The sequence below is a fragment of the Chiroxiphia lanceolata genome, chromosome 7 (assembly GCF_009829145.1).
Source record: "Chiroxiphia lanceolata isolate bChiLan1 chromosome 7, bChiLan1.pri, whole genome shotgun sequence".
Classification (NCBI taxonomy): Eukaryota; Metazoa; Chordata; class Aves; order Passeriformes; family Pipridae; genus Chiroxiphia; species Chiroxiphia lanceolata.
Window position 1 is genome coordinate 21250368 of NC_045643.1, and position 17367 is coordinate 21267734.

At 35.7% G+C, this 17367-nt stretch overlaps 1 protein-coding gene across 3 annotated transcripts in view; it reads left to right on the plus strand.

The window, feature by feature from the left end:
• The window catches only part of GRB14 (growth factor receptor bound protein 14), a 62700-nt gene extending 46297 nt beyond the window's left edge, over positions 1–16403 (plus strand). Inside the window, exons 6-14 of one of the 3 annotated variants that reach the window (XM_032693213.1) lie at positions 2883–3020; positions 4061–4171; positions 4362–4457; positions 5022–5102; positions 7369–7485; positions 7585–7642; positions 7734–7821; positions 11347–11440; positions 15286–16398. In XM_032693213.1, coding sequence (XP_032549104.1) covers positions 2883–3020; positions 4061–4171; positions 4362–4457; positions 5022–5102; positions 7369–7485; positions 7585–7642; positions 7734–7821; positions 11347–11440; positions 15286–15432 — 930 coding nt within the window. In that variant the 3' untranslated portion in view covers positions 15433–16398. Of the gene's footprint in view, positions 1–2882; positions 3021–4060; positions 4172–4361; positions 4458–5021; positions 5103–7368; positions 7486–7584; positions 7643–7733; positions 7822–11346; positions 11441–15285 lie in introns of all 3 variants that reach the window. The other 2 variants (XM_032693214.1, XM_032693215.1) reach the window with 2 other exon arrangements.
• The last annotated feature ends 964 nt before the right edge of the window (positions 16404–17367 follow it).

A 17367-nucleotide genomic window follows, 5' to 3' on the forward strand; every position in this document is an offset into this window, starting at 1 on the left:
GCCTTTCTCCTGGTTTAAACTCCTCAGGTTGACTGAGGTCTCTAGGAGACAATAGTGAAATCAGAATCAGTTCTTCACTAGAATTACTTGGTGCTCCCAAAATTTCTCAGCAGGTTCAGGGTAAAATCCAGCTCATTCCCAATAGCATGGGTCTGGATTGTGGTCAGCTGTCTCACATCTGTGAAGAAATCAGTCATCAAATTCAGCTTGAGTCACAAAGTCTTAGGATAATGATGGCTTCTTTAACTCTTTAAAATACTTTGTAAATGCTCAAGAAGCATCCACCTTAGCAAATGTTCCTGTTTCTGTTGCCGCAACCATTCTCTCCTTGAAAACATTCAAGATGCAGACAAATAAGTTGTATAGTTAGGAGTGCAGCTCTCAATCTTTATTGCATTCAGTGATGTGTGATTTCTGCTGTTTATATTATTATATTCGTCTGACACACTGCAATGTTTTATCTGTTCTGTTGTTTTTTTCACTTTCTGATTGATTCGATATTTTATTTGTTTGGGGGGTTTTTTGCAAAAAAAAAAAAGACATTTGCTTTGTTTTGTGTTCAGATTCGTTTTAAATTAGTTGGTTTTACAGCTAATCAAATGGTAATCAAGTCCTTGATGCTGTCATATATTAGTATCTGAAAGATATGGTGGCATTTGACACCACTCTACATATCGTGTTATATATTTCAGTGTGTGAGGAAGAGAGTGCAAGTATTGGAGACTTTTCTTGTTTTTGTCCTATTCTGATTACCTTTTATCTGCATAAGCAGGGATCCGTTCCCTTCTGTTGTAAACTTGCATGTACCTTCACTAAAAACCCAAAACAACAAACCAAAACAGCCACAAAAAACCTGACCAAAACCAACCTGCAACAAAAGAACCTCAAGGAAGGTATCTTTTCTACTATCGTTCATTTTTGGCATTTATTACAGACATTCAGTTCTCACTCTGAAGTGTTTTTACTGCTCATCTTTCTGACAGTTAATGGTTTTGACTACATCTTGTTCATATTCTATTTTCTCACACAGTCCTCAGATGTCTCGGAAAGGAAAAGATGGATTTAGGATTGCCTTTTTCCTAGCATTATTGCTACTTTATTTTAATTGATAGCTTGGGTACAACAGTGACTGTTGAAGCTTAGCATTGTATTGCTCCTCGACTTTGGTCTGCTGAGTAAGAAAAGTGTTTTTCATGACAGAATTTCTGATTTGAAGCTCTTATGGCAGGAATCCTGGGGAAGACACTTGTGCAGGCAGGAAGCCAACCACTCCTTTCAGCTTCAGCAGAGATATTAAAGCCTAAAAAGATGCTCTTTTGTTTTTTGCATACATTGACTCGTTCAGATTATCCTAAAGCTTCCATTTGACTTTGTTTGTGGATTTTATACTTTTTCGATTCAGCCTTTATATTCCCCACCAGTGAACCTGTTAATATGTGGCAAATGGGAAGATTAACAGGCTGGAACGCCTACCAAGACCTACCCGTCTGCTTCAATGTGGCTAAAATAGCTTAAACTACATTTGCAGACAGCTGTGTGCCAGCAGTACATGTAGATAGATGTACCTATTTTTGCTGTAATTTAACTATTTGGGTGAGTAGCAGTGGAGCTGCTCATAGCACATTCCTGGTTGTGGACTAGGGCACTCCCCTGGCCGGTGGAGCCTGCCCGCGGTACTGCATTGACACCAGCTCAGGTTGGTCTGCAGGTGGTACAGTCATGCATTTCACTGCGAGGTAGGAAAACAATAAACGTCAAAGAAACCTTATGTAGCTTGGTTGGACTGCATTATTTAGTGGCCAGAGAACTTGATGTACTTCCAAAATCATGTTCACTTTTTCATTCTGCTGCAGTCCGGTACTGGCCAGTCTGTCTCTTGCCTTGTAATCTGTTGCTTCATTCCTCAGATCAGATTTTCTGGAAATGGCAGTGGATAGGAAGAAAATTCAGCCCTGAAAGCTGCAGATATCGAACAGAAACCCCTTTGATCCCTACCTCTATGTAAGCCTAGATAGTATTTGTGATACCACAGGCCAGCCTGGGGCAGGATTCTTTGAAGACCTTGGTAGTAACACAGATTGCTTTGCATATATATGGAAACTGAAGAATGCTGGGTTAATATGTTTAGAATCATATTTCTGAGTAGTTTTATTGGAAGAAGAGTGATAAAAATGAATGCATTATAAGGAATTAGAATAAAGTTAACTTGGTTGCAAGATAACAGCTGTGTTGCACTCTGGTTGAAATGGCTGAAGAGAAGCCACTGAGTATCTTGAGTAGAGGCAGGACCTGTCTTGGGGACTGGCCCAGTCTCTCCGGTTTTGGTTCAGCTACAGCACTAACTTAAGTACCACGTCAGGTATTGAGCCCTTTACTCTCTCCTTTTGAAAATGCTAATATCTGCCTGACCTGCATGGATTTGTGATTCAGAGTTTGTGGTTTGCTTGTTGAATAATTTTAACTCAAGATAAGTTCTCTTCTCTGATTTGTAACATGGGGCTGGGGGAGGGATGTATTTTTTTTCTTCTGTTGGTAGCATTGATTAGCAGTTTTATATAAATAGGGTCTGAGGCATGGGATCAGTACTTCTTACACTGGTTTTGTTGCTGAAGTTAACATATTGCAGAAGTAATGCTCTCATTTCAAACCATATGTTCCATATAAATATGTAACTTGCTTAGCATACCTTGGAGTTGTGTAACATTCTACATGCTTTAAATCAGAGGTACTGCTAATGGGATTAGATGCAATCATAACTGAATTACTGTGGTGTGATAGTGTATTTAGGGGGTTATTCCCCTTAGTCCTGTGTGAGTATGTTAATGAAACAGAAAGCTGTTTTCAGATGAAAAGAAAAATGGATGTCTGATATTTTCTTTCAGATGTTCCTAAGCTCCAGCACATATCCTGAGATTCATGGTTATTTGCATGCAAAGGAGCAGGGGAAAAAATCATGGAAAAAATTGTATTTTCTTTTAAGAAGATCTGGCCTTTATTTTTCCACTAAAGGTACTTCTAAGGTAAGGGAGGAAGAAAAAAGAGAGAGTGAGAACTATGAGGTTTATCATTTGTTGTAAGAATAAAAAAATTTATAACCAAATAACTTACAGTAACTAAAAAAAAGAGAAAAAAATAAATCTGTTTATTATGGATAAAATCTAGAGAGATATTGAGATATAAAATTGGGAAAGTGTTGTCTTAGAAACTGTACTTTCTTTTTGCCTGACAAGTTTGCTTCATTCTGGTTAATATTCTTCCAATCAGTTGAGTACCCTTTTAAAATTAATTTTCAAATACCAGTTAAAATTCTGAAGTACAAGTAGATGCTCTGAAAAGTAGATATAGTACTTCATTACCTAAATTTAGAAATTTTATAGGATGACTTTGGGATTGCTAAGAATTTGTCACTGGACAGTTTTTTATTCTACTATTTCAAATTTTTGATGGTGGTACTTTAAACCTTATCATATTAAACACTGGAGTTGAGACACCTTTTTTAAGTAGCTGAACTGCTTAAAGCAATGCTTTTTCTTGTTCTGAATTTACTGTAATTGACTGCCAGAGTATTCATTGAGCTGTTTTTGTATCCTTCAGCAAATGTCTTTTGTTTGCTTCCTTAAGATAATTAGCCTTAGCTGGTGGAGATAATGTTTAGGAATAGTACTGGGCAATAGTTACTACAGCATGTTGTTTTTCAGATTGCGAAAGCATATTTTATTTTGATTTTTGAAATGCATATTACTCTCAAAATTTGACTCCTAATCTAATATTATTATGCCTTGAATTTAGTGGAAGTTTTCCCCAAAATTATATAATTTGTAGTTCGGTTTTTTTCCCTCTCTAGAAGAATAAACTCTTTAAGTAGTTTGTTTGTTTTTTTTTCTCTGCATGATAAAATTAATATTGAGTTGCCTCTTTCTAGATTTCATGATGTCACAGTTAAAACTGCAGTATGTAAGACTGTATTTTGGAACAGAATAACTACTTACTCTTCCGAGTTTCTTGTCTAGAGAGACTGGCTAAGAGTAGTCTAACTGTATTACATTGCTTTTCTTTTCAGGAGCCAAGGCATCTGCAGTTTTTCTGTGAATTCAGCAATAGTGATATGTACATGTCTTTAACAGGCAAAAAGATTTCTGGAGCACCAACAAACTATGGATTCTGCTTTAAGGTACAAACTTATTATTCTGATACATATTAAAGCAAGCCACAGTTTTTAGGTAAGCTTAAATTTCTTTAAGGTTTTTGAAAACAATATTCAGCTGTCTTTTATAAAATAGGAGAATTAGTGGCTTTTATTTCAACAGGTATTATCTTCAAGATATGCATTAATGCTAAAAAAATGTGCTGTGGCCTTCTAGCCTAACAAATCAGGAGGAACCAGAGACCTGAAACAGCTCTGTGCAGATGATGAACAAAGTAGGACCTGCTGGATGACAGCAATTAGGTTGCTTAAGGTAATTTTTCTGTGTGAGTTAACTTGCTGAAGTTTTGTGTGTGATATTTTGATGATGTGCAGTAGAAAAGTAATATAATTTTAGGTTTCCATGCAATAACAATATAAGTTTTGTACTCTGAAAGCTTATTTTTATTTATCCCAAGGAACAGAGAGACCAAATTGCTGGGGGGATTGTAGGGGATGAAATGATGCGGAAATATTTAACATTAAGCATATGCTTCTGTGTAACTATGTTGGATTCAGTGAGATTGTTGAGTAATATTGAACAAAGGGACAAGAATACAAAAGAAGAGAACTTTAGTGTTTTAAAAATGTGTCTGTGTTTGTGACAAAATAGGAATAGGTAAGTCGGCATATTAAATGGGTAGTATTTAATGCAGAATGTACATTTATAAAGGCAGGAGCAACAATGAGGATGTACACTTCCTTATCCTAGCAGCATTTGTCCCTGGTTTCTAACGGTGAAGAAAAAAATGTGTTATCTTTTACATCTGAAAAAAAAAAGCTTAATTGGCTTAAGTTTATAATTTAAAATGCTAACCATGTTATTTTCTGGTTTTAGTATGGGATGCAGCTGTATCAGAATTACATGCAACCATATCAAGGTAGAAGTGGCTGCAGCCCTTTGAATTTAACACCTATGGTATGTCCCACAGTAGCTCCATGAATAAATACATATTTCTGCAGTCATGCTGTTTTTAAGTAACTTGTGCCAGTTATGCTACTGACCTGGTCCTTCAAAGTCTTGCATGTGCGAATGCTTGCTGAAATCTTTAGGGCTGTCAGGGTTGACTAGAGAGCTAATTAATTAATTTACTTACTTAATAGAAATTGGGTAGTTCAGAGCAATTAAAAGGCTTTTCCCCTTTGTCAAATCTCCTGCTGTCAAAAAGAATGGAAAGAGGATTTTGAAAACAAAGCAGCAGAACTATAAATGCATTAAAAGAGAAGTAAAGAGTTTAAGGTTACACATGCTGTAAATGATGAATAAACAACTTGTAAAAAATTCTCTTCAGCATACTTCGTATTCAAATTTTTTTTAAAATATAAAATATTAAGTACTTGAGATGAATTTCAGGTGGTGTAATACTGATTGGACTTCAGAGTAAGATCATAATTTGGCAGGACTGGGTTATAGAGAAAAAACAGCCCGTGTGTCCATCTCCTCAGTCAGATAGTTGGAATTGTCCTTTTCTTTAATATCTTATGTTATCCTAGTTCTTTAGGAGTCATTTGATTTCAGACTTTTTCATGGATGATTTATATCCCTTTTGGTTCTTTTTTTTTGGCTAAACTGGATAAAAATTGCTTGTTGCAGGGACCTGTGACAATGGTGGATTGTGGTGGATTTTTTTTTAGTTTTTATTATAGTTCTTGCTGGTAAAATGCATAAAACCCTCATTTGCTATTACAGACATTCACAAAAATAGTTTTCAGTAGTATTGCTAATAAGCATGGCTTCAGAATTGTGCTTAATATGCTGTGTCTTTCTGTTCTGTGAAGCTGTTGCAGTTGGCAGCTGTGCTCTTACAGTGGATCTGGGAGCCATTACTGATTCTCTCTTCTTACACTGTTGTGTGCATTTAGCTCCCATAGCTTCTAACACAGGCAAAATCTGTAAGCACTGTTAACAATGGCACTGCTTTTCTACTTGTGTATAATTCACAAATTAAACAGCATACTGAATAAACTTGGGGATTAAGTGCACACGCTAAATGAACATACTTCAGAAGGGAGCCACTTCCATGTTTTGCATTTCTCAATAACTCTCAACCACATCAGCTACGAAGGGTTCCCTCCACTTTGCTGGAGGCAAACATTTTCTCATATTTTATCCTTGTTTTTTTGAAGTTTTGCAAAGTTCTTTACAGATTACAGTTACTCAGAGAGACCTTAGTTAGAGTATCAGGAATTACCCTGAGCTACAGAATTGCTCTTCCATTTCTAGTTGTATTCATGCTTGTAACCAAGCAAGAACAAAACAGAGCTGCTTTGGTTTGGGACTGGGAAGTTTTGCTAACCCCATAGAAATCTGTGCCTCTTGTGTACAGATGTTACTTTAGCTTGTAGAGTGCTAGAATGTTCTTTTAGTTATTAGATATTCCAGTGCCTGCCAACATTTGAACTGTTACAATCCATATGAAACTTGATTTTCTCAGAAACTTTGGTTTCTGAGAAACATTTTGGTGATTTTTAGGACTGTTTTGTCAAACTTCAGTGGTTTTATTCTGTTGTCACTGAGAGGAAGAAAAACACAAGTTTTTTTTCATAACTGATGCTGCAGTTATTGAGTCTGTGATAGGAATTAGAAGGGATGTATTAAAATAGAAGTTATACTCAATAAAAATTGCTGGTTTCAATGCTTAAATCTGGTAAAATCTGAGTGGAAGTTTATATATCAAATATATAAATTTATGACATTTATAATGAAATATTTTGAATCTTTTTAAATATGTATAAGAATTATGTATAAGAATTTTATACATATTTATAATGAAATATTTTGAATCTTTTAAAATTTGTATAAGAATTATGTATAAGAATTTTATATTTTTTCTTCTTTTTCTGTTACTTGGACATCTGAATTACAGTTTCCTGACTTGCTTTGATGTGCAGAGGGCTAGTTACAGTTAAAAATATAAATAGAGTTTATGGTAAAGCGATGTATTTATCATCCATTGCAGTAATGCAAAAAGATGATCTGTCCTACCACATTGTAAAATTGAGCTTTGCAGCAAGCATACTGGAATTACAAATGCTCCCTGGGGTAAAATGAGTTTGGCTCTAATGGGAAACACTGCTGATACTTGAAACATCACTTACAAAACATAGTGTTTTCTCAGAAGCTCGCTTTTAATGATGGATCTTGTAAAAAATGAGCAAACTAAATTTATTTTTCTTTGTTGCAGAGAAGCATTTCAGAAAATTCTTTAGTAGCAATGGATTTCTCAGGACACAGAAGCAGAATTATAGAAAATCCAACGGAAGCCCTTTCAGTTGCAGTTGAAGAAGGATTAGCATGGCGGGTATAAACACCTTTGCTTTATCAGAATAGTATTTTCTGATTTGCTTTTTTTTTTAACAGAAAAGCTTTGAAATCATGTTTTTACTTCTCTCTTATACAGAGGAGAGGGTGTCTCCGACTCAACTCACATGGTAGTCCTATTGCCATGTCTAACATGGGTATGTGTGAGTTAATTTATTGCTAGAGAAATGCAATAACTGGTTCTTTCAGTAAAAGGAGAATGTTTTTCACAGATCTTTATTTCTATAGCTATACACAGATCTCAGTCGTGGTTTCATCATAAAATCTCTAGAGAAGAGGCTCAGAGACTTATTTTGCAGCATGGACTTGTAGATGGGTAAGTTAATTATTTACATGGCTTTTTTGAGACATGTTCCTAGTGAACAATTCCTTCTTTTTATTGGAGAGGAGTTGGAAGAAGGAAAAGTTTGCACTAACCTAATAGGAATAAAAATTCTTTTATATAGGGCTGTCTGGGGATCTGTTGCTTTCTATTTTATATCATTTGGAAGCAGTAAAGTGGTGATCTAAGACTTCGATTCTGTCACTGACCGATTACTTATGTCCGCTCAGAGCCAAGCACTTGAGCTCTGTATTTGCACAATATTCTCTGGGAACTGTCAACTTTGGCACTAGTGTCTTTTGTATCTCTTAGTGATGAAAGAATGAAAGCAAGCCTGAAAAGATTTATTCTGAGGTGAACTGTGCTGGGACAGATGTTGAAAAAAAAGTATGCTTTTTCTTGTGAATTGACTAAAAATTGTATCCTTCTTTAATAGTAAACAATAAACAATAGGATAAAGGCTTTTATTTTTCTGTCATTTAAGTATTAATTAAAAAAAAATTACAGAGTAAGCAGGTATTCTATGTTCAAATCCTCCTGGTTTTCGTTCCTGTATTTTTATCCTTACTCCTGTATTAAATGTAAACTTGGACCTCCTTCATTCAGTGAGTAATTCCGTAAAACTCTGTTTCTTTGAGTCTGTTTTCAGTTAAGTACCTGGAACATCAGATTGCTTGTTAAATTCCTTCAGTTTTAGATTAAGTATGTTGTAATACTATTTTCTACATCTACAGAAAGGGCTCCAGGGAAAAAAATGTGAAGGGAAGGAAAGGGGGAAAAACCCAGTCATCCTCAGTGCAAGGATTGTTAATTGATATTCTGCTTTTGTATTTTTGTTTATTATTTAATTTCAAGGGTCCTGTTTTTAGGCCTGGCTAATCATCCTGAAAGTGATTCTGTACTCTGCATTTATTTTTGCATTTTTTGCATGGGAGGGACAGGACATGGGGTTGCATCCCCCATGTATTTCTGAGCAGGATGTCATTCCAGGCCTGCTAATCTTCCAGTGTATTTCTTACACAGTAGATGAAACCCAGGAGATTTGGCGAGTAAAGAGCAATGGTGTTTGAAACAAGCAAGTGAATACCTAGCATTAGTTTAGTACAGTGTTGTTTACATGATATTCTTGGCTCTATTCATAGTTATGCACTGTGCTTCTTGGGAAGGATGATACTCTTGTGAGGACTGTCTAGAATTGATTAGAACACTGGTAGTATGAGCTCTCATATGCTGTCAGATGCATATTCAGGAGTTACAATGAGGTAATGAATACATGACATCATGTGACTAATGCTGTGGTTTTTGATGGTCTGAAAGAATGAATTATAACCAGAAATACAGCCATTTCTGATGGGAATAATAAGACTTTATGTTCTGGGAGGGGAGTCAGGGAGAATAATCCCTCTTGAGCCTTTTAAGGTGATCACAAGCAAAGTGTTCTTGTGCAGATATGACAGAGGTAGTAGGGCCTATGTAATACCGTATGTACCAACAAATATGTTGTTTGTGATAGTTTACAGAAGATAAGGGGACTATTATATAAAGGATCTACAGTAGTCTCAGTATTTGGATAACTCAACAACAGAATTAAGGACAGCAACCGACCCTATGAAGGAATAAAGTTCTGTTCTGGTGTAAAAACAACTTTCTTAAAGAAGCTTGCATAGCAGTATTGTAGATTTTGTACTTTACCCTCTAAAGGATGTTTGAAGACTTTTCAGTGATAAATGATTAACAGGATTGCGAACTGATCAGCATCTGGTTGATGAATGGGATAAGAGAATTACCAAAAGGCCCATGAGAAAATGCAACTGGTCATTCAGAGAACTTTATTGGGGAGCAGTTGACTGGAGTCATCCAGCATGTCTAAAAACCTCCTGCCAGCCAACATTTCTAAGATTCTGTGAACTGCAACCCTTTCTTCATAATAAAGTTTTTAAAGGTTCTTTGACAACTAAAGAAGGTCTATTGTGATAAGGATAGAAAAGAGTAAAGATTTTTTTATCTGAAGGAAATGTTGCTTATCTTTGCTGTTAGGGGAAAAAGTAAGAAAATATACTTTAAAAGAACTGATGATTGGGAACATAAATCCTAATCAATGTGTTTATTTTGTGTGTCATTTAATGCAAAGAATCTGTCGTAACTGTGTTCTGAACAATTTCCTTCGTGTCCCGGAGAGGCTGAGAGGCCACTAGGTGGGGAGAGCGAGCCAGCTCGCAAAGCCCGCGGCTGTGGAGACGTCTGGCTTGCACTGCCGTATGCTGAGTTTGCAGTTATCCCTCTGGAATAACTGAATTACTATCAGAGCTCCAAATTAGTCTGGATAAGGATTTTGGTAGAAATGGTAATGATTATGGACTCCAAATTTCTTAATTCCAACTATTTTCTTACTTTGGAAAAGTAGGACTCTTAACAAACTTTGAGAATGAAATTGGTACTTTAAAACCATGCCAATAGTCAGTGAAAATCCACTGTAAACCTTTGACGGCTTTCTTTGCCTGACATTCTTTATTTTCATATATAGTAGCTGGGCTCTCATTTCTGGTGTGTGCTGGGGTAAAAGTAGGTGTTCATTAATGCTCACTTAATTGATACCTGCAAGTCCATCTTGCCCATTTCTTTTGTGTCCTGAAAGAGGAGCATGCTTGCCAGTGGCTGCCTCTCTATTTCCCTTCTTTGGTGCATTGGTTAGCTACAACAGTTCCAGACCTGCACAGTGCAAGCAGTTCATACTCTCTCCATTACAAAGCTATCTGTCAGGTACTTCCCTCTGTCCACCAGACTGTTCTCTGCTGATATTCCAAACCAGGGGATTTGATGAAAACTGTCTCATACTGATAATCATCCTTTCCTGTACCAGATTATTCTATCACTATTACAGCAAAATTGTGTTTTTGTCATGTCCTGGTTGGAATAAGTTATCAGTGAGCTAGTTGCGGTGGTACTGTTGGCCATTGAGAGTGTTGTGATTTGAATAATGATTCTATAAAGCAAGCAGGATGTAACTATGTCTTGGTGGGAATTTTGGTGCTGTGCAGAAGTGAATGTGCATTTATGAGTATTGGCCAGATGTGGAAAACATTCTGGTATGTCTCTCATTACCTTTTCTGTAAAATTCCTGTTTAACTACCTTTGAATTTTCCCTATAATGCTTGCAATTTTGATAACTGTCAGAGTCCAAAAAAAAATTTTCGTTCAAAGCACAAACTTTGAGGGTGCTTTTCTGTCTGAAGAGATGCATTGTAATTCTATGCAGTGTAAAAACTAACGCCTACAGTGTCATTTATTCTGAGAATGCATGTTTTTCACATAATAGACAAGGTGAAGAATTTAAGAGAAAGTATTCCCTGTGACACATTTCTTTTGCAAAGAAATACTGATTAAAAGCCTAACTTGCATAATTGATATTATTTTTGCTTTTCACTAATACTTACTGTAATGAATTTCAAACAGTTTTAACTGGATATTTACAAAAGGATTTCAAGTGATCTTACTGTGAAAATTTTCAATCTCTTTTAGGGTATTCCTGGTACGTGATAGCCAAAGTAACCCCAAAACATATGTATTGTCATTGAGTCATGGATTAAAAATAAAACATTTTCAAATTGTACCAGTAAGTAAATTTTTTCAGTTTATGTGTGCAGTTGTAAAATCAAACAATTGAATAACTGTGATAGAGTATCGATGGATTTCTTTTTTTTCTTTTGCTGTTCTATGGAAGATGTAAACCTGTATCACTAAATATAATTAGTATTCTCTAGCAGACTTGAACATTTTTGAGCTTTGCTTTTGATATGTTCTAAAGCTTGACTAGTAGTATGAAATCCAAAAAAGTTTCTTGAAAAAACAGACGAATCTATTTCAACAGGAATAGAAGCAACCCTGATGTCATGAAAATCATGTATTAATAGAGGTCATGTTACCTTTTCATTTTTCAGTATGTGCACAATTTCTTAGTCATCTGTTTTGCGCTGTCTACAATGTGTGTCTATATCTCACTGACTCATCTGTTCAGGATAGTTTCAATATTTGTAGTCAAACATATTTTGTTGACCTCTGTTCTTGATTCATGTTATTATGATGTATTCATGTCCAGGTCTTCTTCAGTGGGACAATTTTGTAAAAAAAACCCAAAAAAACTGATATCCTTATTTAATCCATCTACTTTGTAGGTAAGCTGAAATTTCCTAAACTGGAATCATATTTCTATCAGTTTGCATCAAACATACTGTCCAGTTCTGCCAGAATAGCCAGCCTTCTCCATTGCTTCCACTCTCTCACGAGGTGGTTTGTGCAGGTTTCTTTACATGCTGCTTCTGTTGAGATGAGAAACACTTAAGCATTACGTGTTTTGGCCACAGATGCTTGACATAACTGAGCAGACCCATAGCTTTTTCATCTCTCTTCACAAGAACCTTTCTTCCAGACCACTTAATACTCTAGCGTCCATGTTTCTTCCTGCTGAAGTTTCTATGAGATTCTGCTGTTTCTCAGTAGAAATTTGTGTAGTGGCACATTTTTTTTGTTTCTGATCTGTTGATCCCCTGTGATCATTCACCACATTTCTGTATGCCTTACCTAGGGCTTGTAGCTGATATCCTCCCTTAAAAAAAGTTCCTGTAGAATAAAAAACTGAAGCATTATTTGGAAGCAAAAAGAAGCAAATCAGTTTAGTTAAAAGAGCTGTCCAGGATTTTGTTATGTTTAGATAAAGACAATGGAGGAGTCCTTAATCCAAAAGTGATGACTATGCCTTGGATCCCATGTAAGCATCAATATATGGTCTTTGATAAGAATCCCAGGTGTAAGATCTCTATGATTCTATTGACTGTAGTAACTTCTAGTATTTACTTTGGGATAACTGTTGTTAGATTTAGAAAACGTCCTGAACTCCATAGAAATAGTGTATGATTCTGCTTTGTTAGGATGTCATTTAACTCTCAAATTCGAGACCACTTTTTCTTTCCCTATCAGGAAACAGACCCTCTCTTTTCTAGGATTAGATGTAGCAGGAAGCTGCAGTTACCTTCAGTTTTCTCTGAAATGAATGATTCTCTTTTTCCCTTCAAAAAATTATGCTAAAACCTTGCTCTTGTTGTGTTGTGGGATCTTTGGAGGAACCAGGAAATCTTTGTTTTGATATATTCTTTGTCTATACACTTGGGTCACATTTCACCATACTGTTGGTTGAGAAGACCTATACCACTTCATTGCAGAACCTGTCCTACTTGATGGAAATTTTTTTTAATTGGTTTTTAAGTAAAGCAATTTCTCCTTTGCTAGTAACCAGAAAAAAAATAAATCTATAGTGAGAACAGCTTAATCCAGGGAGAGTATGTGAGTATGGAAGCTGTTTGTCCCCCAAACATAGGCATATTCCAGTTCCTTTCTGTCACTTAATTTCCAGTTGCATTCAGTACCCTCATGCCATTGTCCATAGCCTGACTTACACATGCTCTGTTTTTGCTAGAACAGTGCCTTTTAAGGAGTTCAGAAAATTATTCCTTGAGGAGGGAAAGGTTTTGGTTCCAGTTGCTGCTAATCTAAATGAAGTGATTATTTTCTAAGAAACAAGGCATTTTGTATTACTGCAATAAATTCATAGCTTATTAGTTGGAGATCAGGATTACCTCTTTGAATTTCAAATTCCACTGTTCTTCTAAAATCTTGCCTGTTTCCAGTCATTGAGAAGACAAACTTTCCTACTAAATGTAAATAAACAAATGGCATTATTTTTCTCTTGTATTTTAGGTTGCTTCAGATTATACTGCATTTAAAAAATGTCTCCTTTTAGGTAGGGCATGCAGCCTGCCTAGTTCAAGCTTCACCCATGTTAACAGGTACCTGTTTGTAAAAAGTTCAAAAGAAAACCTTTGGGATATGTTCGGGATCCTTTAGTGTGTTTTTCAGCCTTTATACTCTGAGCTTATACAAGTTAACTTCAGTGTAGTCTATCCCTAAATTAGCTCTTCTGTAGTACATATGAAAAAAGGAGAATTGATACACAGTTCTGGGACTGTCTTTTTCCAATAAATGTTCTCTCATAAGAGCCTTCTTAGCTTGCAGAAGGTGTTAGGTTCCTGGACAGCATAACTTTGATATGAGTTTTTACTTTGCAAAATATTGATAGCTTTAGAATTAGCAGTCTGTCTGGTATTCATTTCAAGGTTTGGAACTAACTTGGAGGAGGAAACTAGACATTTGAATTGTTAACTCTTCCTTGTCTGCTGTCAGTTGGCAGGAAAATTGCATGCATAAGGAAAGTCCAATGAATGATAATCCATTTTCAGGTTCTTGGCTGGAGCACAGGAATTTACACATACACACATTGGTAATTCCTTAACTAGCAGTGTTTGACCTGGTCTGACCAAAGTCTGAGAATAAAGAAATTACAAACTACTTCCAGACATGGTAGAAAGGAGTAGAATAACCAGGCATCATAAGCAGTTCAGCAGCTGCTTGCAGATAAGAAATCATAACTACAGGTAGCAGAGCTAATTATATCTTCTCCCTTCCCCTGTACTCAAGTAGGGTAGTTGCATCTTTCCCTAGCACACCATCTGCTACTCTATGCTAGCCCTACTTCAACATCTTCTGTTCACTACTCTGTCAATCTTGTATCTTTTTTCCCTTTTCTTTTTAAAAATAGTTTAAGAAGTTTTTTACCCTCTATTTACAAGAATATTAATTAGTCGCTTTTCCACTAAAGCTTCTTGATATTAGACATGTTAGCAGTAGAGGAAATAAATCAAGAAATTATATAGTCAGTAGCACAGTCCTAATTGTGCAAGAGCTAACATTCAGTAACTTAGAATAGGGAAATACTGATTGTAAATTTTTAAGCATCTACAAGTCAAAAGGAATCTTTTGCAGTTTCTTCTTTCTCTCCTGTATCTGTGCTAATACACGCATTTGAAACTGCAGCAATTTTTTCTCCTACAACAAAAAACATCCTACTAAATCAAGCATGTTACTTTTGTGATGGGCAGTGTCTTGTGCAGCTGATACCATCCAGCACACCCCAGTGCACTAGTGTGTAGCCTCATCACACCTTACAAATTAAGTGATAGAAAATCACATGGAATATAAATGGAGCAAAGGTTGGAATCTATGAGTAACTTGAAACTTGGTTGTTTTGTGTCGCTGTGTAAAAACTCAGAGTTCATATTAACTCCAGCTATCATTCCAAAGCATAAAGTAGCATTGTTAGTGCAGAAAGAATATTCCTATATTTATTTAACTGTTCTTTCCTTTTAGGTGTGTTAAAAAATGCATTATTTTTCTGTTGTTTATTTTTGATGTTGGTGTGAATGATCACTGTATTTTTCCTTCTTTCAGTAGCCATGATATTGTGAATATATTGGTCTCTAAGAACACTTCTCAAACAAGTATTCCAATCAGGAAGAAATACCATAGCAAAAGAGGATTTTATTGAATCTTGTTTTTCCATTTTTACAGTTGGAAGATGATGGGAAGCTATTCTATACCCTTGATGATGGTCATACCAGATTTACTGATCTCATCCAGCTAGTGGAATTCTACCAACTTAATAAAGGAGTTCTGCCTTGCAAGTTAAAACACTATTGCGCACGAATTGCTCTTTAACCAAAGCATCTGTTGTTTCATCAGAGGGAAAGGAAGATACTAGAATACCTTTCCCCTAGAGGCAATTTGTATAGCAAAAAGGGGGCAAAAAGCATTACATTGTAAAGATTCTATGTTTAAGCTGCAAAAAAAATTTATATTCTATATAGATAAGAACTTTGCTTTGTGATTGTCACAGCAAAATTAACTTTATGGTTTTAAAAAACCGTTCTTTCCTATGTAATTCTTTAGTGTTGTCATGTACTTTGGGGGTTTTTTCAACTGAAAACAGTTTTGAAAAATATTGTCTATCTCCTACAAAAATATAACTGAAGGAAGATCTTTGTTCTTAGCTTTAAAATTAACTTTTTGTCTCCATAAATGTTTCTCATAATTTCTGTTCATCACATGAAAGAATAACATTTACTGTGGTGAGGTTAAGAAGCTGAACTGCACATTTTATTTGTAAATAAAATGAATAAATATTTTGCACTATATTTTTGAATGCTACTTTGAGGATTATCATATCCAAAAAGTGAAAAAATCATTAAAACCACTTATAACTGCTCAGTTGTATTGAGTTGTGCTATTATTGTTGTAATATTTTAAAGGATTTTTTTTCTCTAGTGACTAAATCTATATCTTTGTACAGAGGTGGAGTTTCAGTTTCTTGGCTGTGGAATGTATAAACATGCATAAATTATTATGTAGTGCATAACATGGTTTAGTGCATACTATAGTCTTTGACACAGAGAGAGGGAGAGAGAGACCTCTTAAATTTTGTGGATTGTTGCACAGTTAAGAAGGGAATCAACTTCAGTTACTCTTTAAAAATAAAGGTAATGTCTTAATATTTGCAAATTAACAATATTTACAATACTTGCAAGTAAAAATAAATTCAGTGAGCTTGACTCTGCTGAAAATCTTGTGAAAGTGTATGTGCAGTCAGTTCCTAGCTTATTATTTATCACAAAATAAAAATGTCAATATTGCTATTGGTCAACCAGTCTTTGCAGATTACCTTTTAGTTGGAATGTTAGATACTTGGAACTGAGATGGTAGACCAAGTCAAATTTGGGACCATAGCATTAGAAATACTTTTAATATCTGTGTTTTGAAGGGGAGATGAAACTGCTGCATCCTTGAACAAAAACTCGAGTGCAATGGGGCCTGAACTGAGTGAGGCATCCCTGGATGTCCTGATGCTTTGCTGTCCAAGAGATTTGATCTTGTTATGAGGGTTCAGGACATTGTCCTGGGTATCTCTGTGTGGTAAAAGGTGGTATTTGAAGATGGACCATCACACTGAATCCAGCCCCCCTTCCTGTGCTTACTTGGGTTCTCTGACTATCAGAGAACCATCTGCGCTGCTGCAGGAGTTTCTGGGCAAGGGATGGAGTGAGTTGGACCTGAGGCACAGCAGTGCCAGTGTGTGTAAGCTGACAGGGCCATGTAGATGGAAGCATTAGAATAATATGGTAACTATAGCCTATGGTTTTGTTATTGTGGAAGGGAGGCATAATAACATAATACTGTGATACTTAATTTACTGACTTGATCCACACATCACTGACCTTTTCCTCTGGTATGCATATGCAGTCTTTAAAGCTCATTAAAAAAGCTGCTTTTCCTAATGTGTACCAAAGATGCAACATATGTGGTGCCTAAGCTCATTACATTAGGAATGCCTTGTAAAACTCTTTGCAGTCTAATAAATTTAACTCTTAAACCTCAAACAAAATTTCAGATTGTACTTAACAGAAAAATACCATTTTAATTAAAGCCTCTTCAGATTCACTTCAATAATGGGATTACTTCTCAGGTACTCTTATTTTGGGTATTGATGTAGAATAAGGAGAAACTTTCTCTGCATCCCTGGGGTTTTTTTACCATCATGGCCAAATGAATTGTCTACTGTAATCCATTTCTCCTTGGACATGTGAAAGCTTTCTATTT